The 25,360-nt window shown below is 37.2% G+C and overlaps 1 protein-coding gene across 1 annotated transcript in view; it reads left to right on the top strand.

Moving 5' to 3' along the window:
* The window catches only part of C5 (complement C5), a 74,962-nt gene that overhangs the window by 6,130 nt on the left and 43,472 nt on the right, over nt 1-25,360 (top strand). Inside the window, exons 3-16 of the mRNA XM_006191801.3 lie at nt 13-175; nt 3,798-3,868; nt 6,798-6,889; nt 8,955-9,037; nt 11,414-11,504; nt 13,286-13,400; nt 15,028-15,154; nt 17,339-17,454; nt 19,023-19,208; nt 20,515-20,718; nt 21,714-21,923; nt 22,059-22,208; nt 23,320-23,449; nt 24,417-24,479. Coding sequence (XP_006191863.2) covers nt 13-175; nt 3,798-3,868; nt 6,798-6,889; nt 8,955-9,037; nt 11,414-11,504; nt 13,286-13,400; nt 15,028-15,154; nt 17,339-17,454; nt 19,023-19,208; nt 20,515-20,718; nt 21,714-21,923; nt 22,059-22,208; nt 23,320-23,449; nt 24,417-24,479 — 1,801 coding nt within the window. The remainder of the gene's footprint in view (nt 1-12; nt 176-3,797; nt 3,869-6,797; nt 6,890-8,954; nt 9,038-11,413; nt 11,505-13,285; nt 13,401-15,027; nt 15,155-17,338; nt 17,455-19,022; nt 19,209-20,514; nt 20,719-21,713; nt 21,924-22,058; nt 22,209-23,319; nt 23,450-24,416; nt 24,480-25,360) is intronic.

Raw genomic sequence — 25,360 nt, 5'->3', positions numbered from 1 at the left:
TGTCTTTTACAGATACAACCCAAACAATTGTCAGGAGGACAAAACCCAGTTTCACATGTGTATTTGGAGGTTGTATCAAAGCATTTTTCAAAATCAAAAAAGGTGCCAGTGACCTACGACAATGGATTTCTCTTCATCCATACAGACAAACCTGTTTACACTCCACACCAGTCAGGTAGAGTATAATGTGCTTCTTTCTCTGGGAGGAGAGGGGTGGGATTGACACTACTGCAGAGCTTTTTAATACTTGACTTTAAGCGGAGACGGTTTTCTGACTTGCTCAAGGGAGTCTCAATTCCCAATTAGTTTTACACTCATAAATATCATTTTAATTTTAAATTTATATGGAAATTGCTAAATAAATAATTTAATGGAATTTAATTTTAAATTAAAATTGATTTTAAATTCAAATTTTAAATTCATACGGAAGTTACAAAAATCAACAATTACATTGTCTACCCCATCAGTTATTTCCATGTAGGAAAAAAGCTATTTAAGAATTGTGAATTGTAGTATTAGGTCTTATCATTAAAAAAGTCTAAGATGTAATTGCAGATATAGTTCTGGCAATGGGAAAATAATTTATTATAGAGCAATGTTCATTTTAAAAGTTCTATTAGTTTAGGGCTAATCCTCAAATTCAAAAAACAAATCAAACCTTAGCAAATCAGATGATTCAGCAAAGAATAAGCTAAATTGCAGAATTATATGGGTATTAATCTTCTAAGGGGGTCTACCTAAAAGTAAGTTCCTGTTAGAACATTGTTTCATATTCATGGTTTACCTGTTAGAGGGGAAAAGAAAGGCAGGATGGCCAGTCAAAACTCTGTGATTGAGGGATGACTGGATTTATTCCCAATAAACCAAAAACACAGAAAAGTATGAATGTTGTCCACATATGTTCACGTGCCTGCAAGGTCTTCAATTCCTCACTCTCCTTCTCTCCATCATTAACTTTTGAGCACATCAGAGATGGAATTATGAGAGAACTGTGTGTGGAAGAGAGAGGTTATGGAGTTTCCATAATGATATTATTGGTGAAGGACAGAGGAAGGGAGGCAGGACCAGCCATCTTTGCTGAAAACCTTTCACATAGTGCATACTTGCTAAGTGTTGGCTGATGATGATGACAGTAGTGGGATGGAACGGGCCTGCACCATTACCTTTTCAGCAGGAGCACCTGCTATCATTATCTCAGGAAGGCAAGGCCTAGGGGGTGGGGTATTGCTATCACTGCCAGAATATTACCACCTCTTGATGCCAAGAAGATAACTTGATATACAAGGAGGCAGTCTCTGCCCATAAAGTTGGGCCCTTTTAAACATCATCATCTGCAGAAACAAATATATCCTCATCCTAGTCCTCCTAAGTTACAGGATGCACCATTAATTGGGTCCTGTTGGGTCTTGCCTACTATTTAGTGTCCTCAGTCTTTGTTCGATAAGTAGTCTGATATCCCAAGCCTGGGACATGTCTTAGCTATCAAGGCTTTCCCTAAGAACAGCCTCATTTGTTATTTCTTTATCAGAACTTTCCTGTAAGAAGGTGTGGTATCCTCATCTACTCTAATCACAGAGGAAAACTAGAGAACGTTCCTCTGAACTTCGACCCACTAGGGAGAGGTAGTGAAGTATAGTGGTTAAAAGCAGACTCTGGAGCCAAATTGTCTGGGTTCAAATCCCAGCTTGGGCTGTTATTAGTTCCGTGACCCTGTGAGAGTTACTCAGTCTCTCTGAGCCCATTTTCCTCGTCTGTAAAATGGAGATAATAATAGAACTTACCTCATACAGTTGTAAGAGTTAAATAGATTCCCACGTGTAAAGCACTCAAACACTGCCTACTACAGAGTAAGCACTAGGAAAGTATTTTCATTATCATTTAATCTGTGGAATAGCACAAAGCCTTATTTACACAGAAGAAAAAGAATTATTGAAAAGTAATTCTTTTAAAAATTGATTACATCTTGCTATTTATAGCTCTGATGTCCTGATCCATGCATTTAATCTGAAGATCCTTGAGGGATTTTTAGTATAAATGTCTTTAGGATAGAAGTGTAAATCTTCAAGGCTTTATAGGATAAGGGACTTTGTAAAGTATTGACCAAAATCCTTCAATTTCACACAGCCTGTGTCCTGCCTTCCCCTCCAGCCTCATTGCCCACCATGCTTCCCGTTGTCTGTGGACACCAGCCAAATTGACCTCTTTTCATTTGCTTTCTCACATCATTTCCCCATCCATAGTAAGGCCTGAGGATCTCTCCCTGGTTTATTCATGCCCCTTTCTTGCCTTGTTAACTCCTACTCAGCCCTTGTGTGTCATCCCACAGAGGGCAGCCTTCTCTGCTTCACATCTCCCACTACACTCTCAGAAAGCCAGGTGGTATCCTTTGTAGCCCTTCCCATCCCTGGAATTTCACATTTACTTGTGAAATCTTATGTTTGCCTCTCTCCTGCACTCCATTAGAGGACTTCTATGTCTGATTTGTCACCACCACATCTCTGTGCCTAGCTTAGTGTCTGCACATAGAAAGCAGTCAATACATTTTTTAAAAATTAATAACCTGTATCTTTGGTACAAAAAATTCTATTAATCTTGCCTTTGATACACCATTGCTGTGAAGACAGGATTAATTTTCTAACCTAACACAAACTGGGCTAGAAAGTGGACAAGTGATAGTCATAAAAGTAATAAAAATAAAATAAAAATAATAAAAATTTATTGGTTAGTTATTATATGCCAGGCTATGCACAGTGTCACACACTGTGAAGCATATACCAGCAGTCCTATTTTCCAGATGAGGGAGCTAAGGTCTAGAGGGATTAAGTATCCTGCTCAAGGTCACATTAGGAAGTGGCAGAGGCAGGATTGAAACCAAAGTTTTGAGCTCTATGGCCTGAGCTCTTAACTTTTGTGGCATACTGCCTCTGGCAGCATCCCAGTGATGCTCAGGCCTGGACCAGGTGTTCATAAGGCAGGAGGGAGGAGGGAGCGGGGAGACAGGGTGAGGAAAAGGGGCTAGCAGACTAGGAGGATTTACTGAGCATTTTGCTTTGATCTTATGATCTTAGTGAAACCAGTTTTAGAGAGCTTTATGTGTGGCTTCTTATGTACGGCTTTGAGTAATACCGACACTTTAAAAGGTTTATGACATCAGTTCAATTTTATTCTGTGGTTAAAGTTTTGGCCATTTTGAACATTAGCTTTTTAAAGCATTTGAGCATCAGTAAAACCCTAGAGAAACTATGATGTCATTGGAAGGAACTAGATCAGCATGTGTCAAGCAGCTATGCGTTAAAACTTAAGCAGATGCATTTTTTTAAAGGTGGGGATCCATTAACTGACGGAAAGAAATGGAAGAGAACTAATTGGTATTGAGCTCTTGCCATTATTCTTTTAACAGTGAGAGAACAATTGTAGGATCTGGCTCAATAAATACAACAAAACCATACAATTCAAAGCTGTCTTTAGTAACAATAGGAGATAATTGGGGGTCTGGTAAGAGTGTGTAATGTCTGACTCAAACTGCCTAACTTTCCATTAAAAACTTCAACTTTAACATGAGAAAATTTATTATACTCCCATATAACCATATGGTAGACATCACTATTTTGTTACTTAATAATGTATATGTCTGCAAAATAACTTTTTCTTTCTTTTAAATATGGATTTTCATGTATTGACTGTGTATTGAATTTTTAAAATAAGGCTCATCTCTTTTAAGGGTGATTATTGTAAAAAAAAATTCAAAATACCCTCGTGCTTAGCAAAGATTTTTATGATATCAATTATTCTTGCAGTAAAGGTTAGAGTTTATTCACTGAATGATGACTTGAAACCAGCCAAAAGAGAAACTGTCTTGACTTTCATAGTAAGTATGTTATTTAAGTAAGTATGTTACTTATTTAAATAATAATTTAACTCATCTTCTGGATGAGATACATTGTTCCATAACCCTGCTCTAACACCATACTAACTCATTCAATGTTCAGGAAATGGTTATTGAACACCTTCTGTGAGTATAACATTGAAGGTCTAGCCGTCTGCAATAGACACGTGTAAAAATCTCATGCAGATGAAATCTCAACAAGTTATGATTTTGAACTAAATCACTTAAATACATCCTTTGTGATTTTTTCTTAAAGAATACCCATCAATCACTAAGAATGAATTGTCTATTGTGTATGAGATTTTATAATTTGAATAATGCAAGATAAAGAACTATAATCTGTGGCACTTTTATACTTAAGGAACTTAGGGTTTAGTAACTGACATACAACACATGAAAAATAGTCCTAACCTGCCTCTTATCAGCCATGATATACATAACAGATGATACGCACACGTACAATAAACTCCCATTTGTGTCACAACCCTACACATATTTGTGGGGGAATAACTCCTCATGTACTAGCAGCAGCTGTATTAGTATTGGTTCTTCGCTATAGGCTGCAGTACCTTTTCTCCTACTCAAAAAACCAAAACACAGAAAACCTTAACTGAACACAAGTGAAAAAAAGAGTATTAATCAAGAATAACCTTGAATCCTTTACAACTTACAAAAATCATGAACCTTTCACAGACTTTAACATCTGACTATTTTATAATGAATTCCTTGAGAAACATCAGAGTGTTTCAAGATTGTGGTTAATAATTATTGATATAGACTGTAAACTCTGGGAGTCCAGAAAAGAGATCAGGGTGGCAAAGGGAGGCTTAAGGAGGAAGTGAGATTTGACCTGGGCCTAGAAAAATGAGTAGACTTTAGATATACCGCGAAGATGTTGGAAGATTGCTAGAAAAGAAAAGACAGGGAGCAGAGATGCAGAAGTGACCGGGATAGGACAGGAAGAAAGCAAATCTGCTTCAGGAGCAGCGGCATCACTGGGAACAGAAAAGGAGATTTGGAAGTTAGAACAAGGCCAGGAACTTGGATGAGCAGACTTTGAAGTTAAGACTTCATGTGGCAGGTTGTAGGGGGCCACTGTAGATTTACTGCAGGGGGCTAAGACAAAGGATGGAAGGGAAACTGGTAGCCATGAGTGTTACTACAGTGGAAGTAGAGGAGTGCGGAACAAGGGAAACATTTTGGGCTCTTGCAAAAACCTAGATGCAGGGAGAGGTGTGATATTGGCAGCAGAAGCAATGCAGAGAGGCCTCTCAGACTGCCTGAATGACAGGGTGAGTAGAGGATGCAAGAGGGGCATTGACAGAAGTGAGGAAGCTGCTTTACAGACCTGAAGATAAATATCAAACCCCAAAGCAAATTTACCAGTTGATAACTGTGGGTCCACCTGGGCTGAATTGTCTTAAAGCTCTGAGTCTTTTCCTTTGAAACCCAAGGTTGGAGTTTAGGAGAATAGATTTGTATACATGAGTAAATTCTAGAGAACAAAACCGAGCTAGAGTATAAACCAAACAAAACTATACAGTAGGACAAATGATGCTTGAGCTCAGAAGGAGAACTAACTGGAGGAGAGAGTGAGGGACACTACAATCCTTTTCTGGAATAAAATACTGGGTAAAACTTTGAGCTGGGCTTCAATGAAAGGAATAGACAGGCTTAAATAGAAAAAAACAATGAATCACTTCCCATGTAAGAAGTAGGAGGATGAGTTAAGCTATAGCCTATGGCAACAGGAAGAAATAAGAAATGAGGACAGTGAATAAACTGACTGATGTGAGAAGTCTGGAAGAGAACTAAGGAGTGTTGGTGTCAGCTCAAGTGCCCTCTTTCTCAATCAGAAGGTACTAGAGGATGCAGGCAGATCCCATCTTCTGCCCTCCTCTGTGGCTGAACTTAAGTGATGCAGAATCCTGGCTTCACACAAGAGTGGATGCCAGGCTTCCTGTGTATGAGCTAACCCAGGAAGAGAAGATTGGTGACTCTAATCCCACCACAGAGGGGAGTCAGAGTGCAGGAACTGTACTGAAAACAATACTCGAGAGGGATCATCTTAGAAGCACCATGCACAGTGGGCTGCAGGGATCAAGAACAGCTGGGAAGATATTTGGCTATGATTCTAATTCTTGTTCAAAATAGTCCTTTATAACTCAAAAAATACCTTAAAATCCCAACCATGAATTTCACAGTCACAGCACATGGTAGTAAATTTCTGGGTTAAGGCCAAAATGCACCTCCACATCCAGCCCATAGAAAGTAAAAAACAAAACAAAACAAAACAAAACCCTCACTTCAATAATTTTCAAACCCACACACAAAAGGAAGTCTATGGGAAAGCTTGCAAGTTTGCTTAACCATTTTTAGTGTTCTATCAAGCTCAAAACGTCCATATTGCAGTTAGAAAATGTATAGCTAATAAGTACATTTTACAGCACATTTGCTAAGGAAAGCTTCAAATGAACAGATACGAAATTTAGATTCAGGAGTCTATAAAGCAAGTTAATATTTGGTTCATTATAGTATCAGTTATTGTCATATTTCTTTTTTTTTTTTTCATCATACAATGTAGAGTTGAGTCTCTTCTAGATAATTGAGACTAGGATAACCTGAACATTGATATATGCTTTTTCTTTTCTTTCTTTCTTTTTTCATTCTTTTTTTTTTTTTTTTTTTTTTTTTTTTTGGTGAGGCAGGAGATGGAAGAGGACCAAAAAGAGGAAGGGAAGTGACTTAAATGAATCATATTTGCCTTTCACAACATTTAAGTGATCTTCCTCCCTCATATTTAACTTGAAGACATGGATATTTGTTAGTAAATATTTCTGTAGATCTAAGACCATATAATCAGTTAACTTTAAAAATTATGTGCTTTGAAGTTGTTTGTTTTTACTTAAAGGATCCCGAAGAATCAGAAGTTGACATCGTAGAAGAAAATGATTACACTGGAATTATCTCTTTTCCTGACTTCAAGATTCCATCTAATCCTAAGTATTTTGAAGTATTTGTTACTAAAGTTTTCTCCAAAAAGCACATCTGGAACTTTGGTTGTGAGGCAGATAATCAGTCAAATGGAGCCACCTAGTGTTAACAAAGAGAGTAGATGTGAAAGCAATGAGGACAGGCAAGCTCTTTTCAGCTCTAATGAGAAGCTAGGCTGTTTCTGGCCAAAAAAAAAAAAAAAAAAAAACCCATAAAATGAAAAACAAACCCCCAGTACTTCTCACCAATGCTCTTTATGTATAGATATTAAAATTTAGAAGAGGTAAAAAATAGTCTCCAGGCCTTTTTGTTTTCATCAAAACCGTCAACCTTCTACCCTTCAAGGAATCTAATAGCCTATCAGTCTAAAAGGCTGGGGGTGTCCTGTGCCTTGCTCTGAGAGTTATAAAAACATTAGTCCTCCGTAGTTTTTACTGTATACACTACCAGAAGGCAAATTGCAAGAGCGAGGGCGTTATTAGAGTCATTTCTCCCATTTGGCCTCATGTTAAAAGATTAATAATATGTTTAAATAGAACCCAATATGCTAAACATTTAGTGAACACATTCCTGGTATTTGCAAAGTACAACAGGAATGAGAAATTCAAAATAGAAATGAAGAATCCACAGTCCTTGCCTCCAAGGGCTTAGAGTAGCACAGATAAGATAAGTGTGCCTATGAATGGCTACAATGTTACTTTAAAGCAAAAAAAATTTTTATGGTCATTTTTGTTCTGCTCTCCAGAAGGGAGTTTGCAGTTAATTCACTATACTGAAGATTTTCTAGAAATTTGGATGAAATTTGGGGATTTAAATAAATTGGATAAATTTTAAATTGTGTAATTCCTTAAAAATATTGCATGCTCTAAAGCACAGAATTGATCCAATTATTTTACAACTATTATCATTTCTCCAACTTCATCCTTATGCCATTTGCTCCATGACAGATTATGTCAGCCATGGTAGCCTCCCGTGACCGGTAATTTCCTACCCCAGTACCCTTGCACGTGTTGTCCCCTCTGCTTAGAATGTGTTTCACCTTGCTCTTCACAAGACTGGCTTCCTCCCATTCTTTAGGACACAGGGTAAATGCTCCCTTTTTAAACAGGCTATCCCTGGATGCACCATCTAACATAGTCTGTCTCTTCCTTTTACTCTTGTTTATTTTCTTCGTGGCACTTATCTTAATTTTGTAAGCATTTATTTATTAATTTGCCTGCCTTCTTAGTCCCCACTAGACTGTAAACTCCTTGAGGATGGAGGTCTAGTCTTTATTGGTCACTGTTGTATCTCCAGCACTTCAACATAACAAGCACTTGATAAATGTTCTTGGTGTTATGAAGATGACCATAATATTAAACTTTTTTGATTGCATAACTGATATGCAGGATAGATACTACTTTTCCCATTTCACAAATGAAGTTAAGTAATTTGTCCGAGTCCTATCTGCCAGTAAATGGAAAAGTGGGAATCTGAACTCCCATGGACTAATAATTCTGTGAAGACAGGGTCTCTTCCATCTTGTTTATTTTTTATCTTCAGTGCTTAATCCAGTTCTCAGTAAATATTTTTGAATGAAGGTTGTTAATTAAATCAGGTCATTTGCCTCTTTAAACAAATCATAGTTTGTCCCCAACCATAATTTCAATTATGTGACGTGTGAATTTTATCATCTGGATGAGCTTGACCTGTATTATATAATTCTAGACATTGTTATAGATTTTCTACAACAGTATGAATTTTAGTATTGTCAGTATAATTAAGCTCCAGGATTAGCAAATTCTCAAGTATCATAAGCTCTTCAAATCAAAACTATTATACTAAGATAAAATACCTGAAAAAAATCACAATGTATGAAAAATTTATTACCAGACAATTTGTGTTATCCTGAAAATGCTCAGTTATTTTTGTTTACTGCTTTAAAATCTGTCACAAAAACAAAAACGTTATGTAGGATATATATATATATCTTTACTTACTTCTCCCTCTTAAAAACAGAAATTGATTAGATTTCCTTTCGGTGAATTAAAAATATTTGACTACTTCTTTAATTTTGAATACTTTGCTTCCGTAGATACGGTGTGTGGAAAATTAAAGCTAAATATAAAGAAGACTTTTCAACAACTGGAACTGCATATTTTGAAATTAAAGAATATGGTAATTTCTGACAATTAAAAGTTTACCTATGAAGAGTTAGTGTTTTTGCAATAATTCTTTTCATGAGTGAACTTAATGCAAAATCACTCCCAGATGAAGATGAGGCAGCTTGCGGGTATGGTTAGAAGTACTGGTTGAGGTGGGAGGAGTGGTGGGCGTCCAAATGCCTAGGCTCTAGTTCTGGCTGCCCTCATTAACCTTGGCCAAGCACACCAGCCTCTCTGGACTTGTGTTCAGAGAGCCCAGTGAACCATACAGCCCAGTGAACCATACAGCCCAGTGAGACCTAGTCCTCTGCGGACTCAAGGTCCTTTCCAGAATTATGATTTCAGGAGAAACTTGAACAATCCTGCTTGAGGTAAGATTAATAGATGATTTACTCAAGTCATTACAACCAATTAGTGACAGAACAAAAACATTTGGACTTTCTTACCCGAAGTCCAGTGCTGTTTTCCTTTTGGCTCATAAATTCCTAATACTTATCCAGAAATTTAGGACATTCTTATTTTGAAATCAGTCATATTAATGACTAATAATTAACATATAATAGCTTAATCTTTCCATTTCTTGTAGTTGTTTGCTAGAGTATTTGTGTGCTCTGATATAAAATTTAACTTTCTCTTGCTTGAAGTCATTTTTTATTCTCTCAGGAAACTTCTACTAATATGGCAAATAAATACACGGATTTTAACAATGAATATACAAACAGTGACAAAACAGATTTATTATAACAAAACTCAACTTTAAAGATTATGGGCTCTAAATAGCATACACTTTTAAGTGATCCCCCTTCCTCCACGTGTTTTTGCTGCTTCTGGTGTGTATCTAAAATTCATCCAGCTCTCATTATCTACACCCATCGATTTCATCACCAGGCTCCCTCCTGGACCGCTGCAAAACCTCCCTAATTCCTATCTCTGCTTCCAAGCTATTCTCCCTTCATATTAGCCAAAATAATCTTGAAATGCAAACCTCTTCATGTCATTTCACTATTGAAACATCTCCAACATCTTCTCATTCCTACCTCTTCTTCAGCCTCATTTATACCACTCTAGTAATGGTGACTTTGCATATGTGTCATCTACCTACAAAACTTTTCCCCTTCCTCTTGCCTAGCCAACTCCTACTTGCCTTTCCAGTCTCAAGTGAAAAGCCATTTATTCAGAGAACTTTTCCTTAAATTCTCTTAAATTCCTTAAATTCTTGGGACGGATTCCCCGTACTTATTTATATCAGTTTACGTAAGTGTGGTTTAGATGTTTATCTGTTTGCTTATGCCTGTCTTCCCTGCTTGACTATGAGCTTATTAAAGGCAAGGTTTGTGTCTGTCTTGCTCACTGGTATGTCCCTGTTGGTAGGAGTGTGCAGACTACATGGCAAGTAGGTATTGGATGAAAGGATGAAATATTTTCCTCTACTTCATATCCTGGAGAGAACACATCTGCCTTGACCGTTAATAACAGAGGACCGCAGCCCAGAGCAACAAATTGCATTGCTCTTTTACTTCTGTCTTTCACCATCTAGAAAACACATAAGCCATATCTGAAGCCAACTAGCTCATTTACTCTTGTATGTTAGTCTTTGTCTATAATATCAGAGTCACACAATCACCTGATTTTCTAGTAACTGTTGCACAGGTTAATTGAATTAGAACCTGTAAACCTTAGTACACAGTCTGAGTTAGTATAAAGAGAAGACAGTGCCATTTTGACAGGTGAAATTGTTTTCCTTTGGGCAATCAAGATACCAAAGAGATAGAAAAAAAACCCCAAAAACCTCCTTCCTTTCTGCCCTAATATTTGATTTTGCATGAAGGTTGTTTTTTTGGGGCTAATTGTAAGCTCTCTCTTATTGACTAAAGTGAGAGTTTTATGTTGGAATTTGGAGCCTGGATGGATTTTATCTACTAGACAAAAAAGGAAATGTTAAATAAGAATTTTCTTTTTCCATTTTCAAGTTAATAAACATTTGTTGAGCATATATTTATTTACGACTTATGAGAAGGATAAGAGGGGAGCCACACAAAGACAGAGAATAGTCTTTTTTTGTTTCAAAGAGCCCATATGCTAGTGGAGGAAATAATCAATTGCCTATAATAAGTGCTGAAATCAAAGCATAAGCAAAGTGCTTCTAGTACATAGAGGATGGGATGACCTCTGATTGGTAGAATGGGAGGCTTCCCAAAGACGTTGTTGATGATGATGATGATGATGATGATGATGATGATGATGATGATGATGATGACGACGACGACAAAGTGGATGCTGTGTTGATGTCAGAGCTTACCCAAATATACCAGAAAGTACAGTTGGTTGCTATGTTTTAAAGGCTACTCTAATTTAAATGGTAATGTTGTCTCTTCATTTTTCTTTTCAGTGTTGCCACATTTTTCTGTCTCAATAGAACCAGAAAACAATTTCATTGGCTATAAGGACTTTAACAATTTTGAAATTACTGTAAAAGCAAGGTAAGAAAGATTTTTTTTTCTTTTTCAGATTATCTGGCTAAACGGAGTGCTAGCTCTGGTGATAGTTGCCCAGAGTGAGATCTGTGATTTTTTTCCAGTTCTATTGAGATAAAATTGACATATATCATTGGGCAAGTTTTAGGTGTACAATGTGTTGAGTGGATACATTAATATATTGCTGAGATCTGTTGATTTATTGATGATATCTGCTACGACTTTGGAACTGACTGAGAAGACATCATGCCTATAGTTTATTTGCTCATACTAATTCTAGATGGTTCTGATTTTACCTTTGTTGGCTATTCACCAGCAAAACAAAATCCTAAAGACTTAAGTTCAAAACGTATGTTTAGGAACCAGCATGACTTAAATCTTGGGACTGCATTATGAAGCCTTCAATTCTTGTCATTTTTTTTAATGACTTAATCAGCCAGCTAATGCTGCACAACTACTCCAAGATCCAGTGCCACAACCGTTTACGAGTCAGCTGGGCAATTCTGTGGGCTAGACTAATGTCAGTGGGGCTCATCCATGTGCCCACAGTCAGTTGGCAGGTCAGCTAGGGGCCAGCTAGTCTAGGGAGGTCTTACTCACATGCCTGGCTGGCAATTGACTGAAGCTACAAGAATGATTGGAGCGTGTGTGTTTCTCATCAACCAACCAGCTAGCCTGTAGCAGCAGCAATGCTCAAAGAGAAAAAATGGGAGCATAAAAGTTCTCTTGAGGCCTATACTTGAGACTGGTGCAACATCACTTCCACCATTATCTTTTGTCCAAACCAAATTACAAGACTAGCCCAAGAGGAAATAGATTCCCCTCATAGTCTTTGCACACAAGGAGCTGCAAAGGTGGTGGACAAGTGCAGAGGTGGATAATTAGGGTTAGTTTTGCAAGCAATCTACTGCAAAAACTTAGGTCATTTAAAAATGACAATATAATGTAGCTATTAATAACAGTAACCAATTTATACAATTATATGTCAGACACTTTTCAATGCACTCTATGTATATGAGCTCATTTAATCTTTATGAAAACTCTATGAGGTAGGTACTATCACTATCCCCACATCACAAATGGAAAAACGAAGATACATACATGTTAAGTAATTTACCCAAGATCACACAGCTAGTAAGTCACACGGTCTGTCTGGTTCCAGAATCCATGCCCTCAAATGCTATCCCATACTGCCGCTCTAACTAGCATTTATTCCTCAAATTGAGTGTTTGTCACTTAATCTAAACCAACATAAAAGGCTCACTTGACAGAAAATTATAGAAATTGACATCTTTTAATGGAGAGACTTACTCTGTTCAAACTACAAATAAGGAAATTAGCTCTTGCTATAGTATTTGCTATGCTGAAAGTTTTCTTTATTCTTACTTTAATAACTAAACTAAAAAGGAAATATCGCAGTTAGAATTTTTAAAAGAACTTATATAACTCTCATTAGCCATGCTGCTTTTAAAGATATAAAAGAAATTAGGGAGCAGCTCCCCACTGGTACCAAAATCATTGAGGAAGTAACATGTCTTGTAGGAAAGGGCCCCAGACCTGACTCTTTTGATGGTCTCGAGATCAGTGTTTTCACCTAGTACATAGTAATAAAAATCCATTCTTTGGCTTTATCGTTGTAGCTTTATGAGGATGAAATGTAATAGTGGATGAAAGACGCTTTACAGTGTATCAAGTGCTTTATGTAATTTTAAATTGTTACCTTTTATCCAAATTTTATTATTGTAGTCACGTTAGTAAAACAATTTTATGGTATGATTGTTTGACAGATATTTTTATAATGAAGTCGTCAACGAGGCTGAAGTGTATATCTCTTTTGGAATAAAAGAAGATTTAAATGATGAGCTGAAAGAAATGATGCCGAAAGCAATGCGAAACACGATGGTAAGATGTTCCATCATACCTAAAGATGCATCATGAACACTAGCGATGGAACGTTACTGCAAAATCATCTAGTCCAATCCCTCATTTTATATAGGTGTGGAAATTGAAGCTTTAAAATCCTCCGTTGGCTTCTCACTATCCTGAAGATTAAGTTCACTTTCCTTGGCATCAGCTCCTCTCTCCTCCTCTCTCCAGCCTATCTCCCACTTTCTTCTCCCTTGCCCTGATCACTCCAGTTTCTCGAACTTACCCTAGTCTTTCTTACCTCCAGGTCTTTGCAGAACTGCTCCTTCTGCTTGGGAATGCCCTTTCCCTTTGTTGTCTTCTGCCTCTTCTTTGCCTGACAAATTCCTTCTCATTCTTTGTCTCAGCATCAACACTCTTTCTACTCCCTCAGGGCTTGAGCTGCTCTTAGCAGAGCATGTTTCACATTTTATTGCAGTGGTTCTCAACCAGGAATGATTTTTACACCCCCCCTCCCTGGGACCTTTGATAATGTCGAGACATTTTTGGTTGTCACAACTGGGGAAGAGGTGATACAGGCACTTAGTGGGTGGAGGCCAGGGATGCTTTGAAACTCTTACAGTGCACCAAGCAGTGCCTCACAGCAAAGAATTATTGTGTCCAAAATCTCAGTATTGCAGGGTTGAGAAACCCTTCTTATTGTAATGGTTTATTTACTTCTCTATCACTCTTTCCATGAAACTCTTTGTGGGTCTGAATCATTCTCATTATATGCTGACAGCCAGCCTGGTTCCTGGCAAATAATAGGTGCACTATAAAAATTTATAAGTAAATGAATTCACAATGAAGTCACTGGGAATCTATCCGGCCACAGCTAAGAGCTAGTGGCTGCTGGAGCTTAGAGTCCTGGCCCCCTCTTCCCTGTTTTCGTGTTCTTTACATTATGCTGCAGATGATAAAGGCTCATGTCATTCTGTTCTCTACTGTGTATTCACATAGTTTTACCATCAGTTATTTAGCCTTTGCTTTTTCAAAGGACAGTTTTATTTCTTCAGGGTATCAATTAAATGCCTCTATTCCATGAAAGATTCTATGCAGGACACTGAGATTTAAAGCTACATAAGACAAAAATTCCTGGCCTCATGAATCTTTTCAGAAGAAAAGATAAAGCAAAATCTATTTAACAGTTGTAGTTAATAATTAATATTCTGTGACTTAACCGTATGTCCCTTTACCTATTGTATGTTTTTAAATTAGTGTTTCAATATCTAAGCAGCAAAGTACAAATTAAATACCATAGAACCCCGTTATGATTAGTTAACTCATCATTATGGTGAGTTAAAAGCAAGAGTAATCTGAGACACCTGGAAGCATGACAGTGTTTCAGGGATTGGAGAAAGGCACCTTTTTCAGTTAGTACACAGAAGACCAGCTGAACCAGATGAGGTTTAAAACTCCTCTGTGTCTATGACTCTACACAAATAGATTAAGAAATAGCATTCTGGGCTTAATTGTGGACTCAGCTATTCCCTTTACGGGTGACAAGAAAGCATTCCTCTGACATTTGTCTTCAATTGAGAGGTTAGTAAAGGCACATTTTGTTCATTTTCTTTCTCGTAATTTCTCCTCTGAAATAACTCTTTCATTTTCCTCCTTTAAAAAGTTGGTAAATGGAATTGCTCAAGTCACATTTAACTCTGAAACAGCAGTTAAAGAATTGTCCTATGAGAGCCTAGAAGAGTTAAACAACAAGTACCTTTATATTGGTGTGACCGTCATTGAGTCTACAGGTAAGTGTTTATTTTTAACTTTCATAGTTAGACAGCATACTAAAGGTATAAATAATGTCTACGGTTCTTTCACACCTTATGTTCTTTCATAGTAAATTTTATTTTTTATATCATTAAAAACTGGGACTAGAATATAGCCCTGCCACTCTCCAGTCGTTGGGTCCCTACTGCTTCAGTGACTAAAATGGAATAACACCTGCGCAGTTGGTATCCCAGGCAACGCTGCAGCCTATCGGGCTTGGTCATCTGGCACCCCAATTTTCTCACCTGGCAAAAATAAAAAATCAAAGAGATTATGCATGTAAAAGTAGCTGATAAAATACTGTGCAAATGAAAGTTATTACTACCATCATGGTTTTCGTCTCCTTAGCTGTACAGTGACGGAGTTGAATCAAGTGTATCTAAATCCCTTTTCTTCTGTAATGGTCAGTAATTCTACCTAAAATTGGAGGTAATAATGTTTCTAAGATGGATCCAATAATAGTATATACCTCACAGGGTTATGGTGAGGATCAAAGAGTCAGTATGTGCAAAGCACTTAAAACAGCTCTTCTTCCTCCTCCGCATCCTTATTGTTCTTGCTTCCCCCCTTCCCCTTCCTCTCCCTTCCTCTTCCCCTCCCTCTCCTCCTCTTTGTCCTCCCTCTTTCTCCTCTTCTCCTTCTCCTCCTTCTTTCTTCTCTTCCTTTCTCCTCCTCTTCCTCCTCCTCTTCTTCTCTCCACCGACTGCTTTCTTAGCATTCCTAACATTTTGTCTAGTACTCCCAACACCCACTCCAACGGTTTTTAATAGTTGTTAATTATCACTCCAAATTGGATCAATTTGTCTTACTTCTGCTATGTCTTGATTACTAATGTTCTTTATATTTTCAGGTCTATATTTGAACCCCCAACTAACCTTGAACAAATAATTTAACCACAATGAGTCCTTTTTTTTCCCCAATAAAATGAGTGTTAAACCAGATAATTCCTACAGTCTCTTCCACCTCTTTAAATCCATCCTTCTAGGGTAGCAGAAGGAAGAATTGAGGTAATTTACTGAGTACTTTGTATACATCCGATACTCAATAAATGTAGGAGAATGATGGTGATTTTATACTCCTCACCCTAGCTTTTGTTTTTGACATTATTTTAATGTTTCTTTCTTACTTTTATTTTTCTCAATTCACTTCAAATAAATTCAGTTTAAGCAATGCTTATTAGCTCTTCAAAGAATGCTGCTGAACACGCAGGCTTACAAATATCAATGATGCATAATCTCAGTACTCAAGTGTCTTATAGACTAGCTTCAGCTGTAAGGAAAGCAAACAAAGAATTCTGTTATAAGAAGGAATTCCACGTGTGCCCTAAGGGAAGTACTTAATGCCACTGACTTTCCGAAGAAGATGAGCTCCTAGATGATTGCTGAGCAACCAAGAATGGTGTCCTGAAGATGATCAGTCTTGTCTTAAGGGGATTTGAGGCAGGGATAGTAGGCAGGGTGAAGTGGGGCACCCTTCATAGAGAGGACATACCAAGGGTGGGAAATAAAGCTTGACCTCTGAGGATAGCAGGTTATTCAGTTGGCTGAAGTATAGGATATAGATGTTGGGGTATTAGGGGTGTAATATTGGAAAGGAGTTTGGGGATCCTAGAGATTCGTATATGATTCTTAATAGTTTAGCTTAAGTTTTAGCTGAAGGGTAACACCATTGGGGGCTTGCCAGTAGACCTTCAGAGTTCTCTCTATCTCAAGCTCTCTTTTTATGTCTTCTCCATTTCTCTCCATATCCATGAGCTCTAAAGGTAAACTCCATGTAATGTTTAGTCTCTGGCCTACCCTTTCCTTCTCTCCTTAATCCTTTATAAATATTTAACTGAAACTCACGCCACTGGCAAAAAGTGGTGTCCCTTCCTCAGATTTCTCCTCCATCCAATCGTATTGCTCTATTGCTACAAGGGCCATCTCTACACACAAGCCTTGTGCCCAAGGCTTTGGAAACTCCTGAGAAGAGTTTAGACTCCTCTTTGCACTGCCCATCTGAACCAAAACCCAGGTCCTACTTGCTATTGGTAAATGAATGAATGCAGGAATGGCATGAATGAATGATTGAGTGAGTCTGTAGACATACGGAGGCAAAATCGCTCGCCACACAGATCAGTACATGCCTAAAAAAGGTCAACATAATCCTTGTCATTTCTTTAGGTGGATTTTCTGAAGAGGCAGAAATTCCTGGCATCAAATATGTCCTTTCTCCCTACAAACTGAATTTGGTTGCTACTCCTCTTTTTGTGAAGCCTGGGATTCCATATTCTGTCAAGGTAGATGAGAGGGTTGGGGAACTGCTGAATGTGACTGTCTTTTTCTGGAAACGTAGGGGTGCCAAACAGGGGAAAGATGACAAAGAAGCAGATCACAGAGGGAACTCATTCTGCGAAATCTGCCTTTCCTGTAATGCCATGGGATCGGGGTGGGAAACTGCAGGCCAACTTCAACCCTGGGAATGATTTCAACCCTTAGGGCAAGTATCAGTATGTAGTAAGATACCCTGTGTTAGGCATTCCCTGAATAACATGGCATTAAATGATACGTAAATAAAACCCTGAAAGTCTATAGTTCAAAAACTAGTAATATTTAAAGTTATTTGGCAGCATGTTCTTAAAATGTCTTAAGATGGAGATATTATTCCTTGAAAATGGACCCCTTTCTCTCATTTTTTACTTCCTGTGTATCTCCGAGGGCCTCCTTCTGTGCTTTTCACTTTGCACTCTCTTCGGGCATAACTCTAAGACAATCTCATCTCTCTCTACTGCTCTCCAGCCTTTTCATCTCGACAGTTTCTGTCTCTGACTCTTTTCTCTAAGTTTTTTTTACTTCTTTTTTCCTTTTTAAATATTTTCTCTTTTTCATCCCCTTTTCCTTCTTAAAATGCGAATAGCATGGAGTTAAAACATTTATTTAACTTTTTAATTATATTTTATTATATTTAGTATTCTATATTTTATTATACATGATATAAAATATGTTCTATTATATACATGTTTTATTATATTTATAAAATGGAATTTTTGTCCCCTATCCTTTAGAAAGCTAAAGTAGAATTTTTTTTATTCTTTAAAGAGGTGTTGCTTTTAAAAATCAACTTTAGGATGATTAAAATGGGTTACTTATTACTTACTGTGAGTCACTGGCTTTTAAGAGAAAAAAATTTACCAAGTCCCAAACAAGCTTTGGACATACTTATAACTTCTTACATACATGCATTACATATTTAATAATATATAACATATTATTATATAATACATATGAAAATTTATAATATATATAATACATAGTAATATATAGTATAATAAAATATTAACTGTCATTATGCAGAATATATTTATTATTTTAAAATATCTTTTATATATTTCATATGACATATAAATATAAAATAATATAAAACATATCTGTGGAAATTCTATATGACCATATGTATGGTGATGCAAGGTAGAATTTAAGGAGAAAAAAATGCATTTTTTTAATTTCTCATATCCAAGGGAATCATTCCCAGAAGTGATTGCCTAATTTTCTCCTTTTTCCAGTTCTTAACCAATTGAAGAAACACAGAAATTCGATAGCAGAAGACCTTGTCACATTTGGCAGATCTAATTAGAATGATATTTAAATTCTGAGTCTTCTTGATAAACGGGGGAAATCCATTCAAGAATGATTTAACTAAATAAGATTAAATCTTTCTACATATAAGTTGAGAACATGCTTCTCTTTACTGAATTAAACATGAATAATTTATACATTGGTGGGGAGGAAGGAAAATTATTTCAGAATTGCTATGCTTTAAAAGAAGTGATGAGCTGTTGAAATGAATTTGGACTGTTCTGACAAACAGGTGCAGGTTAAGGATTCTCTTGACCAGTTGGTAGGAGGGGTCCCGGTGACTCTGAGCGCACAAACTCTCGACATAAACCAAGAGACATCCGACTTGGAGTTAAAGGAAAGCGTAACACGTTCCAGTGACGGAGTAGCTTTGTTTGTGGTGAATCTCCCATCTGAAGTGACAGTGCTGGAGTTTAACGTGAGCTGAATCCTCCTGTTAAATTTTCTAGGACAGTGTATACTTTTGACTTGTGTGTTTTGGCCAATATGTAGAACAAATGTGGCAGATTTTGTACATGAGTCCAGTGAACAGTTCCACACTTCCGCATCCAAAAAACAAACAAACAAAAAGCACCAGAAGCAATCTGCTAATCCATTGAATGGTCCTTGAGGAAGATAAATCTATCAGTATTTTATTTGGGATGAATTATTTTCTCTCACATCAGTGAAACTGTATTAGAATCGAAAAGCTTCAGAACAGGTATGGCAGTAGGAATCAGTGATAGGAATAGTCTCTTTTCCCTCCCCCAACTTTTAATCTCTTTTCAGGGCCACAAACGAGTCAAATGTGGAAGCCTCTCTTTTTTTCTAGTTGTATGAATCACTCTACCTGAAAGGTCACTGAATAGTCTCCTCTCCCAGCAGATAATATTTAGGGTCCCAATCCTAAATTATAAAAAAAAAAAAAAAAAAGAGTAAATTAATAATGCATGTTAATGACCCGAGTATGCATATATTCACCATCATCTACTGAGCCCTTACAAAGTGCTAGTCATCCTGCTAAAGCTTTATGCAAAATACATTTAATACCCATTTAATCAGCTCTATGAGTCAGAGAATATTATCTTTGCCATTTTGCAACTGAGGAAACAGAGGCTTTTAACCTCTCCTATGGTTAAATAACTTATCCAGACTTAATGAATGGTGGCTTTTGGATACAAACCAATGCATATCTCTCTGGAGCACGAGCTATTAACCCCTTTGCTGTCGAAGGCTGATAATGCTGCCATGGTATCATTTCTGCCCCACTCTGTGTTTGTAAGTCCTCCTCTTGCCACTGTCTCACAATGAAACTGGGCCAGAGAGTCTGTGTGATGTCCATTCACAACTCCTGTTCCCAGTCCTCAAGACCTCCCCACTGCTACCCTTCTCTTACCCCCAATTCCTGCCATCCCACCCTATAAGAAAAGGAGTCCCAAACTCACCATGACACTTCAGGAAGGGTGCCAATATTTGTTCCAGGGGCATCTTTTTCTCTTCATCAGACTTTCCCTGATAATAGCTCATATTATCCCAATGATTGCCCATAGCCTTTGTAAAGTCACTTGATACCATAGCTGAACCTACAAACATTGGAGTAATGGAGTGTTTTTTTTTTCTCTTTAGCATTTGGCATTGTTAAATTTAGAAATTTATAAAGCAGAGGGATTTAAAAAGTGTGTTTCACGGAAGACATTACACCACAGTCCACGTGTTTTGTTTTATTTTATTTTTTTCCTTTTCAGGTCAGGACCCAGGACCCAGATCTTCCAGAAGAAAATCAAGCCAGCAAAGAGTTTCGAGCAATAGCATATTCATCTCTCAGCCAAAGTTACCTCTATATTGACTGGACTGAAAACTATAAACCTTTGCTTGTGGGAGAACATCTGAATATTGTTGTTACCCCCAGAAGTCCATATATTGACAAAATAACTCACTATAATTACTTGGTAAGTGTAATAATGACAGATTTATATCTGTCTATTACCCCACCTGATTTTCCTTTGCTTATAGAGAAGCATTAGAATGATCCCTTTCTTATGTTCTTACAAAGCACTTTCCAGAACATCACCTAATTTGTTAATCAATTTTTCAAAAGGCCTTTGAGACAAGGCCTGATTTTCATGATCATTTCACAGACGAAGAAACTGAGAGACAAAGAGGTTAAAAGACTCACTATGGTCACTACAGCTTGGAAGAGGGAGATTGTGATTTGAATGGGGAACCTCTGACTGTGTGATCTGCCTTTCACAGAAGAGAGACTGATTCCTCCAGAGAGCCTGATTAAATTCTCACATCACCTCTTTTCTACTTCATAGGCAAAGATTACATGCTTAGAAATTAAAAAATAAATGAGGACCCTAGATCATATTGACTGATGAATTATTAGGTGGCCTGTTTATGGACTATGTACCAAAGCTTTATATGCAGCCCTGCTCTCTAAGGACAATTTAAGGGCTGTTTGAGGACATTTTGGCTTCATATGATTTGTAGTTTATGTTAACCTTAAACCTCCAATTTAGAACCTAATCTCTGCTTTAAAACTTAATTACCAAATAAGATGCCCTCCACTTACTCATCAATATTTTTTAATCAATTAAGCAAGGAGATGTTAGTGACAGTGTGATGACTTTAAGCAGATTTGGGGTCAAATTTTAGCTCTCTGATTTCCTAGCTAGGTGGTTTTGTACTAAAATCAGTACGAGATTTAGTTAATTCCTGAACCTCAGTCCCTTCATCTGCACAATAGGGACAGTATTCCTATCCTTCTGATTAGTACGGGAACTAAAGGAATTAATTAAATGTGAAGTTCCTGGTCCATAGTAGGCCCGTACAATGTTAACTTTCTTTTTCTTTAACATAATTTCTACTCCAGCTCCAAACTCCATCCTGAAGCAAAGGTTGTGTTTTTGTAACTATCATTGCTGCTGCTGTTTATTTTTAGATTTTATCCAAGGGCAAAATCGTTCACTTTGGCACAAGGGAGAAACTTTCAGATGCAGCTTATCAAAGTGTAAACATTCCAGTGACACAAAACATGGTTCCTTCAGCCCGTCTTCTGGTGTATTACATCGTTACAGGAGAGCAGACTGCAGAATTAGTGTCCGACTCAGTCTGGTTAACTATTGAAGAAAAGTGTGGCAACCAGCTCCAGGTGATCCACATATCATAAGTCTAAGTCACAATCAAATTTTCTTCTGAATTGGGGGGGGAGGTGCTGTAAACACAGCTATCTGTGAAGTTTTGGGTCATATAAATGACTTTTTTTTTTTTTCAAATGATCTTTTAGGTCCATCTGTCTCCAAGTACAGAGGCATATTCTCCTGGTGACCGTGTAACTCTTAATATGGCAACTGAGTCGGCCTCCTGGGTGGCTTTAACGGCAGTGGATAGTGCTATATACGGAGTGCAAAAGACAGTCAAGAAGCCCCTGGAAAGAGTTAAGTAGTGCACGGCCTTGGTTACTGGGATTGCCCTATGCAGTGCTTCACAAAGTGCGGCCACTAGGGTAGGTTGTGGGAAAAGAATTTAGGGAAAACTAGACCTGCTTTTCTATAATCTAGTTGAAACAGTTCTTAGGAAGACAAGCCGTCTTCACATTAGTCTCTAAAGCCCAAGTCTATCCTTTTTTGCTTTTCCAAGTACGGAGTTAAGCACTTTAGAAACATACGACCATGACAGTAATTACATTCATGGGGCCAAAGTGCCGCTGATTGGGAGGATTTGGAGATTTGGGAGCAGGGGGCTTTATAGTAGCAGCACCAGGGAAGAATGGATAGGCAATCTCGGGGGGGGGGGGGGTTGTTGGTTTGTTTGTGTTTGTTTTTGTTTTGGGGAGTTTGGTTTTCTTTTTTAACTTTCATTAAAATCTGTGGCTGAGAAGAATGTGAAAATGATTCACTTCCCCTAAGTTCCCATTTATCTTGGCTATGCTCTGCTACTATTTTCTAGGCTTGAATTTCTTTGAAGAAGGAAGAAAGAATTGAGAAACTATTTAGTTAAAAACATTCAGAAAGGAAAAAACATCTAGGATCAAAATTAAAACTGGAAAAAGCCCCCCCAGAAAAGTTATCTTTTAGAGAACTTAGAGCCTAGAGCCTTCTTCCCAAAATACAAGAGATTGTGCTCTCTTTTTTTTTTTTACCAACTTAGAAATGAGCTTGTTTGTTAATTCACTCGTTCATATATTCACCCACTTCTTTTTTGGACATTATGTTGATTGCAGTATGCTTTCTATGCATAAAACAGCATAGGTCAATTTCTAAGAATCATGAAAGTTTAAGACTTAGTTCTCGATTTAATTTTGAAGAGGTAAGCATTTTTAAGTACAAAAGGACAAACTAAAGGAATGAAGTTGGGAAATTTGGTCTTTGGCCATTCAATAAATGAGTGGCCTGTGCGTTTCACAGATTTGTTATAACCATGTAACAACTCGTATCTTTAATTTTTCAGAGAAATGATTTCTACATCTAAATTGGCTCAACCTATTCAGATTTTCACCTTTAGTTAATTCCTAAGAATTATTAGATTAACTAACTACCTTTGGACAGGTATTTCAAACTTTAGAGAAGAGTGACCTAGGCTGCGGGGCAGGTGGTGGCCGCACAAATGCAGAGGTGTTCTACCTGGCTGGACTCACTTTCCTCACCAATGCAAATGCAGATGATGCCCAAGAAAATGGTAAAACACTCAGCAGTTTTTGTTTATTCTTGAAATTGATTACTCAAATTTACATTGATCATCTGTCTCCCAGACCTCATTTTTGTCCCTCCTCCATAATATTCTCTATGCTGATCTTAGAATGACATGAGTAGGTAACCTCCCAGTATAAAAGGTTTCACTGGCCTTCAAAATAGAAGACAAATTCTTTATGGTAATACTCAAGGCCTTCCATGATCTCCTCTGCACCTCTTTCCAACTGTGTCTCATTCCACTCTACATGACCTTACGTTTAAGCTAACAGAACCAAGTGTAGTCATTGGGTGGCACTGGGTCATTTTTCATCTTTGGGCTTTTCGTTATCAGGATTGCTTTCTCTTTTAGTAGCCTGGAGAAGCTAGTGGACGAATCATCTCCTCTTAAGAGGCCTCCTTTGATAGGGAGAATACTGGAGGGACTAGATAAATCTTTATAAGTAATATAATCACAGTACTTCATTGCACATTCTTACACTTTGTTGCACATCTTGTCTTAGACACTCCATTGTGGGCTTGTTAAGGGCAAGGACCCCATCTTAATCATCTTCTTTCCATGGTTTAAAAATTGTTCATAATTATACTTGATACTATTATTTGTAACAATATAGCACAAAAAATAATTAAAATAGCATACTAACAAAAACTTTGCTCACTTAGGCTTAGATATTTCTCTTTAATCAGTGGATCAAAAAGGTTGCAGACTCAAAGCCAAATTCAGTTCAAGCAAGTCAAACTATATTGCAGTAGATTGTGAGCTCCTCTAAGATAAAACAAGTCATATTGAGATGTGTAGTGCAGATTACCTCATCGAAAGCAGTCAGTATTGAATGAATAAATGATTTGTGAATGTTTTAAAGACTTAAATAATTTCATGAAATTTTCCTTTTTTTTTTTTTTTGAAATTTTATCTCCTTTTTCCCCTTCCGTCTTCTTTATCTTTTTAAAAACAGATGAACCCTGTAAAGAAATTCTCAGGCCAAAAAGAATGTTGCAAAAGAAGATAGAGGAAGAAGGTACTGTAAAAGTTTCATGTGGTTGTCAAAAAGTTATGATCATATCATTCAAAAGCTGGAGAAAATGAAACATTATCTAATTTCTCATAATTCAAATAGAATGGGTGAAAAGAAAGATGTGTACAGATGTCTGGCTCACTTCCCTGAGAAAGATTAATCCAAGTAAATCTAATAGTTCATTTGCCATAAATTTAATCTGAGGAAAATAAATCTTTATTATTTCTATCTCTAAAATATAAAAGATTAACTTTCATTTGTCACAAATATTTCCTGTCTACAAACTTCATCTAGTAATTAAAATCATATTCTTCCATTTTATTCTAACAAAATCCGTGATTTAATTAACTTTGAGGTACACCTAGAAATCTATCTCTTCTCTTGCATACGTTTAACAGGTAAGTGTATTTTGGATTATTTTTGGAGAAATAAGCCCAATAGAAATTATTTTTAAATAATTAAATGGAGATAATGATCATTGACAATGTTACAACAGAAAGAACATTGAACCTGAAGTCAGTGACCTGAGTTCAGTAATAAGGATGTTTATAGTAATATAATAATACTTTGCATTTGTACATAAGTCATTTTAATTATAGGATATTTAGCTTGAAGAACATACTTGCCTAGTGGTGATAACTCTCTTCAAATATTTGAAGGCTTCTCAGATAGTTAACTTATTTTACTCATAGGATGCTGAACCCAAGGTACCAGTTTCAAAAGTTAGTATTTAGCTTAGTTACAGGAAGCCCTTCACCGTTTTGTGTGAATCAGAATGAACTACCTTATGAGGCCACATTCTCCCCATTCCTAGGGTAGTTCCAAAGGAGGGCCGGTCAGTCAACTAGCCGTGGCTGTTGTGAAGAGGGGGTTCTGTGGCAGCA

Source organism: Camelus ferus, chromosome 4 (assembly GCF_009834535.1).
Source record: "Camelus ferus isolate YT-003-E chromosome 4, BCGSAC_Cfer_1.0, whole genome shotgun sequence".
In the NCBI taxonomy this organism is placed as follows: Eukaryota; Metazoa; Chordata; class Mammalia; order Artiodactyla; family Camelidae; genus Camelus; species Camelus ferus.
Note: the sequence above shows the minus strand (reverse complement) of the source record. Positions and strands in the feature narration are given on the sequence as shown.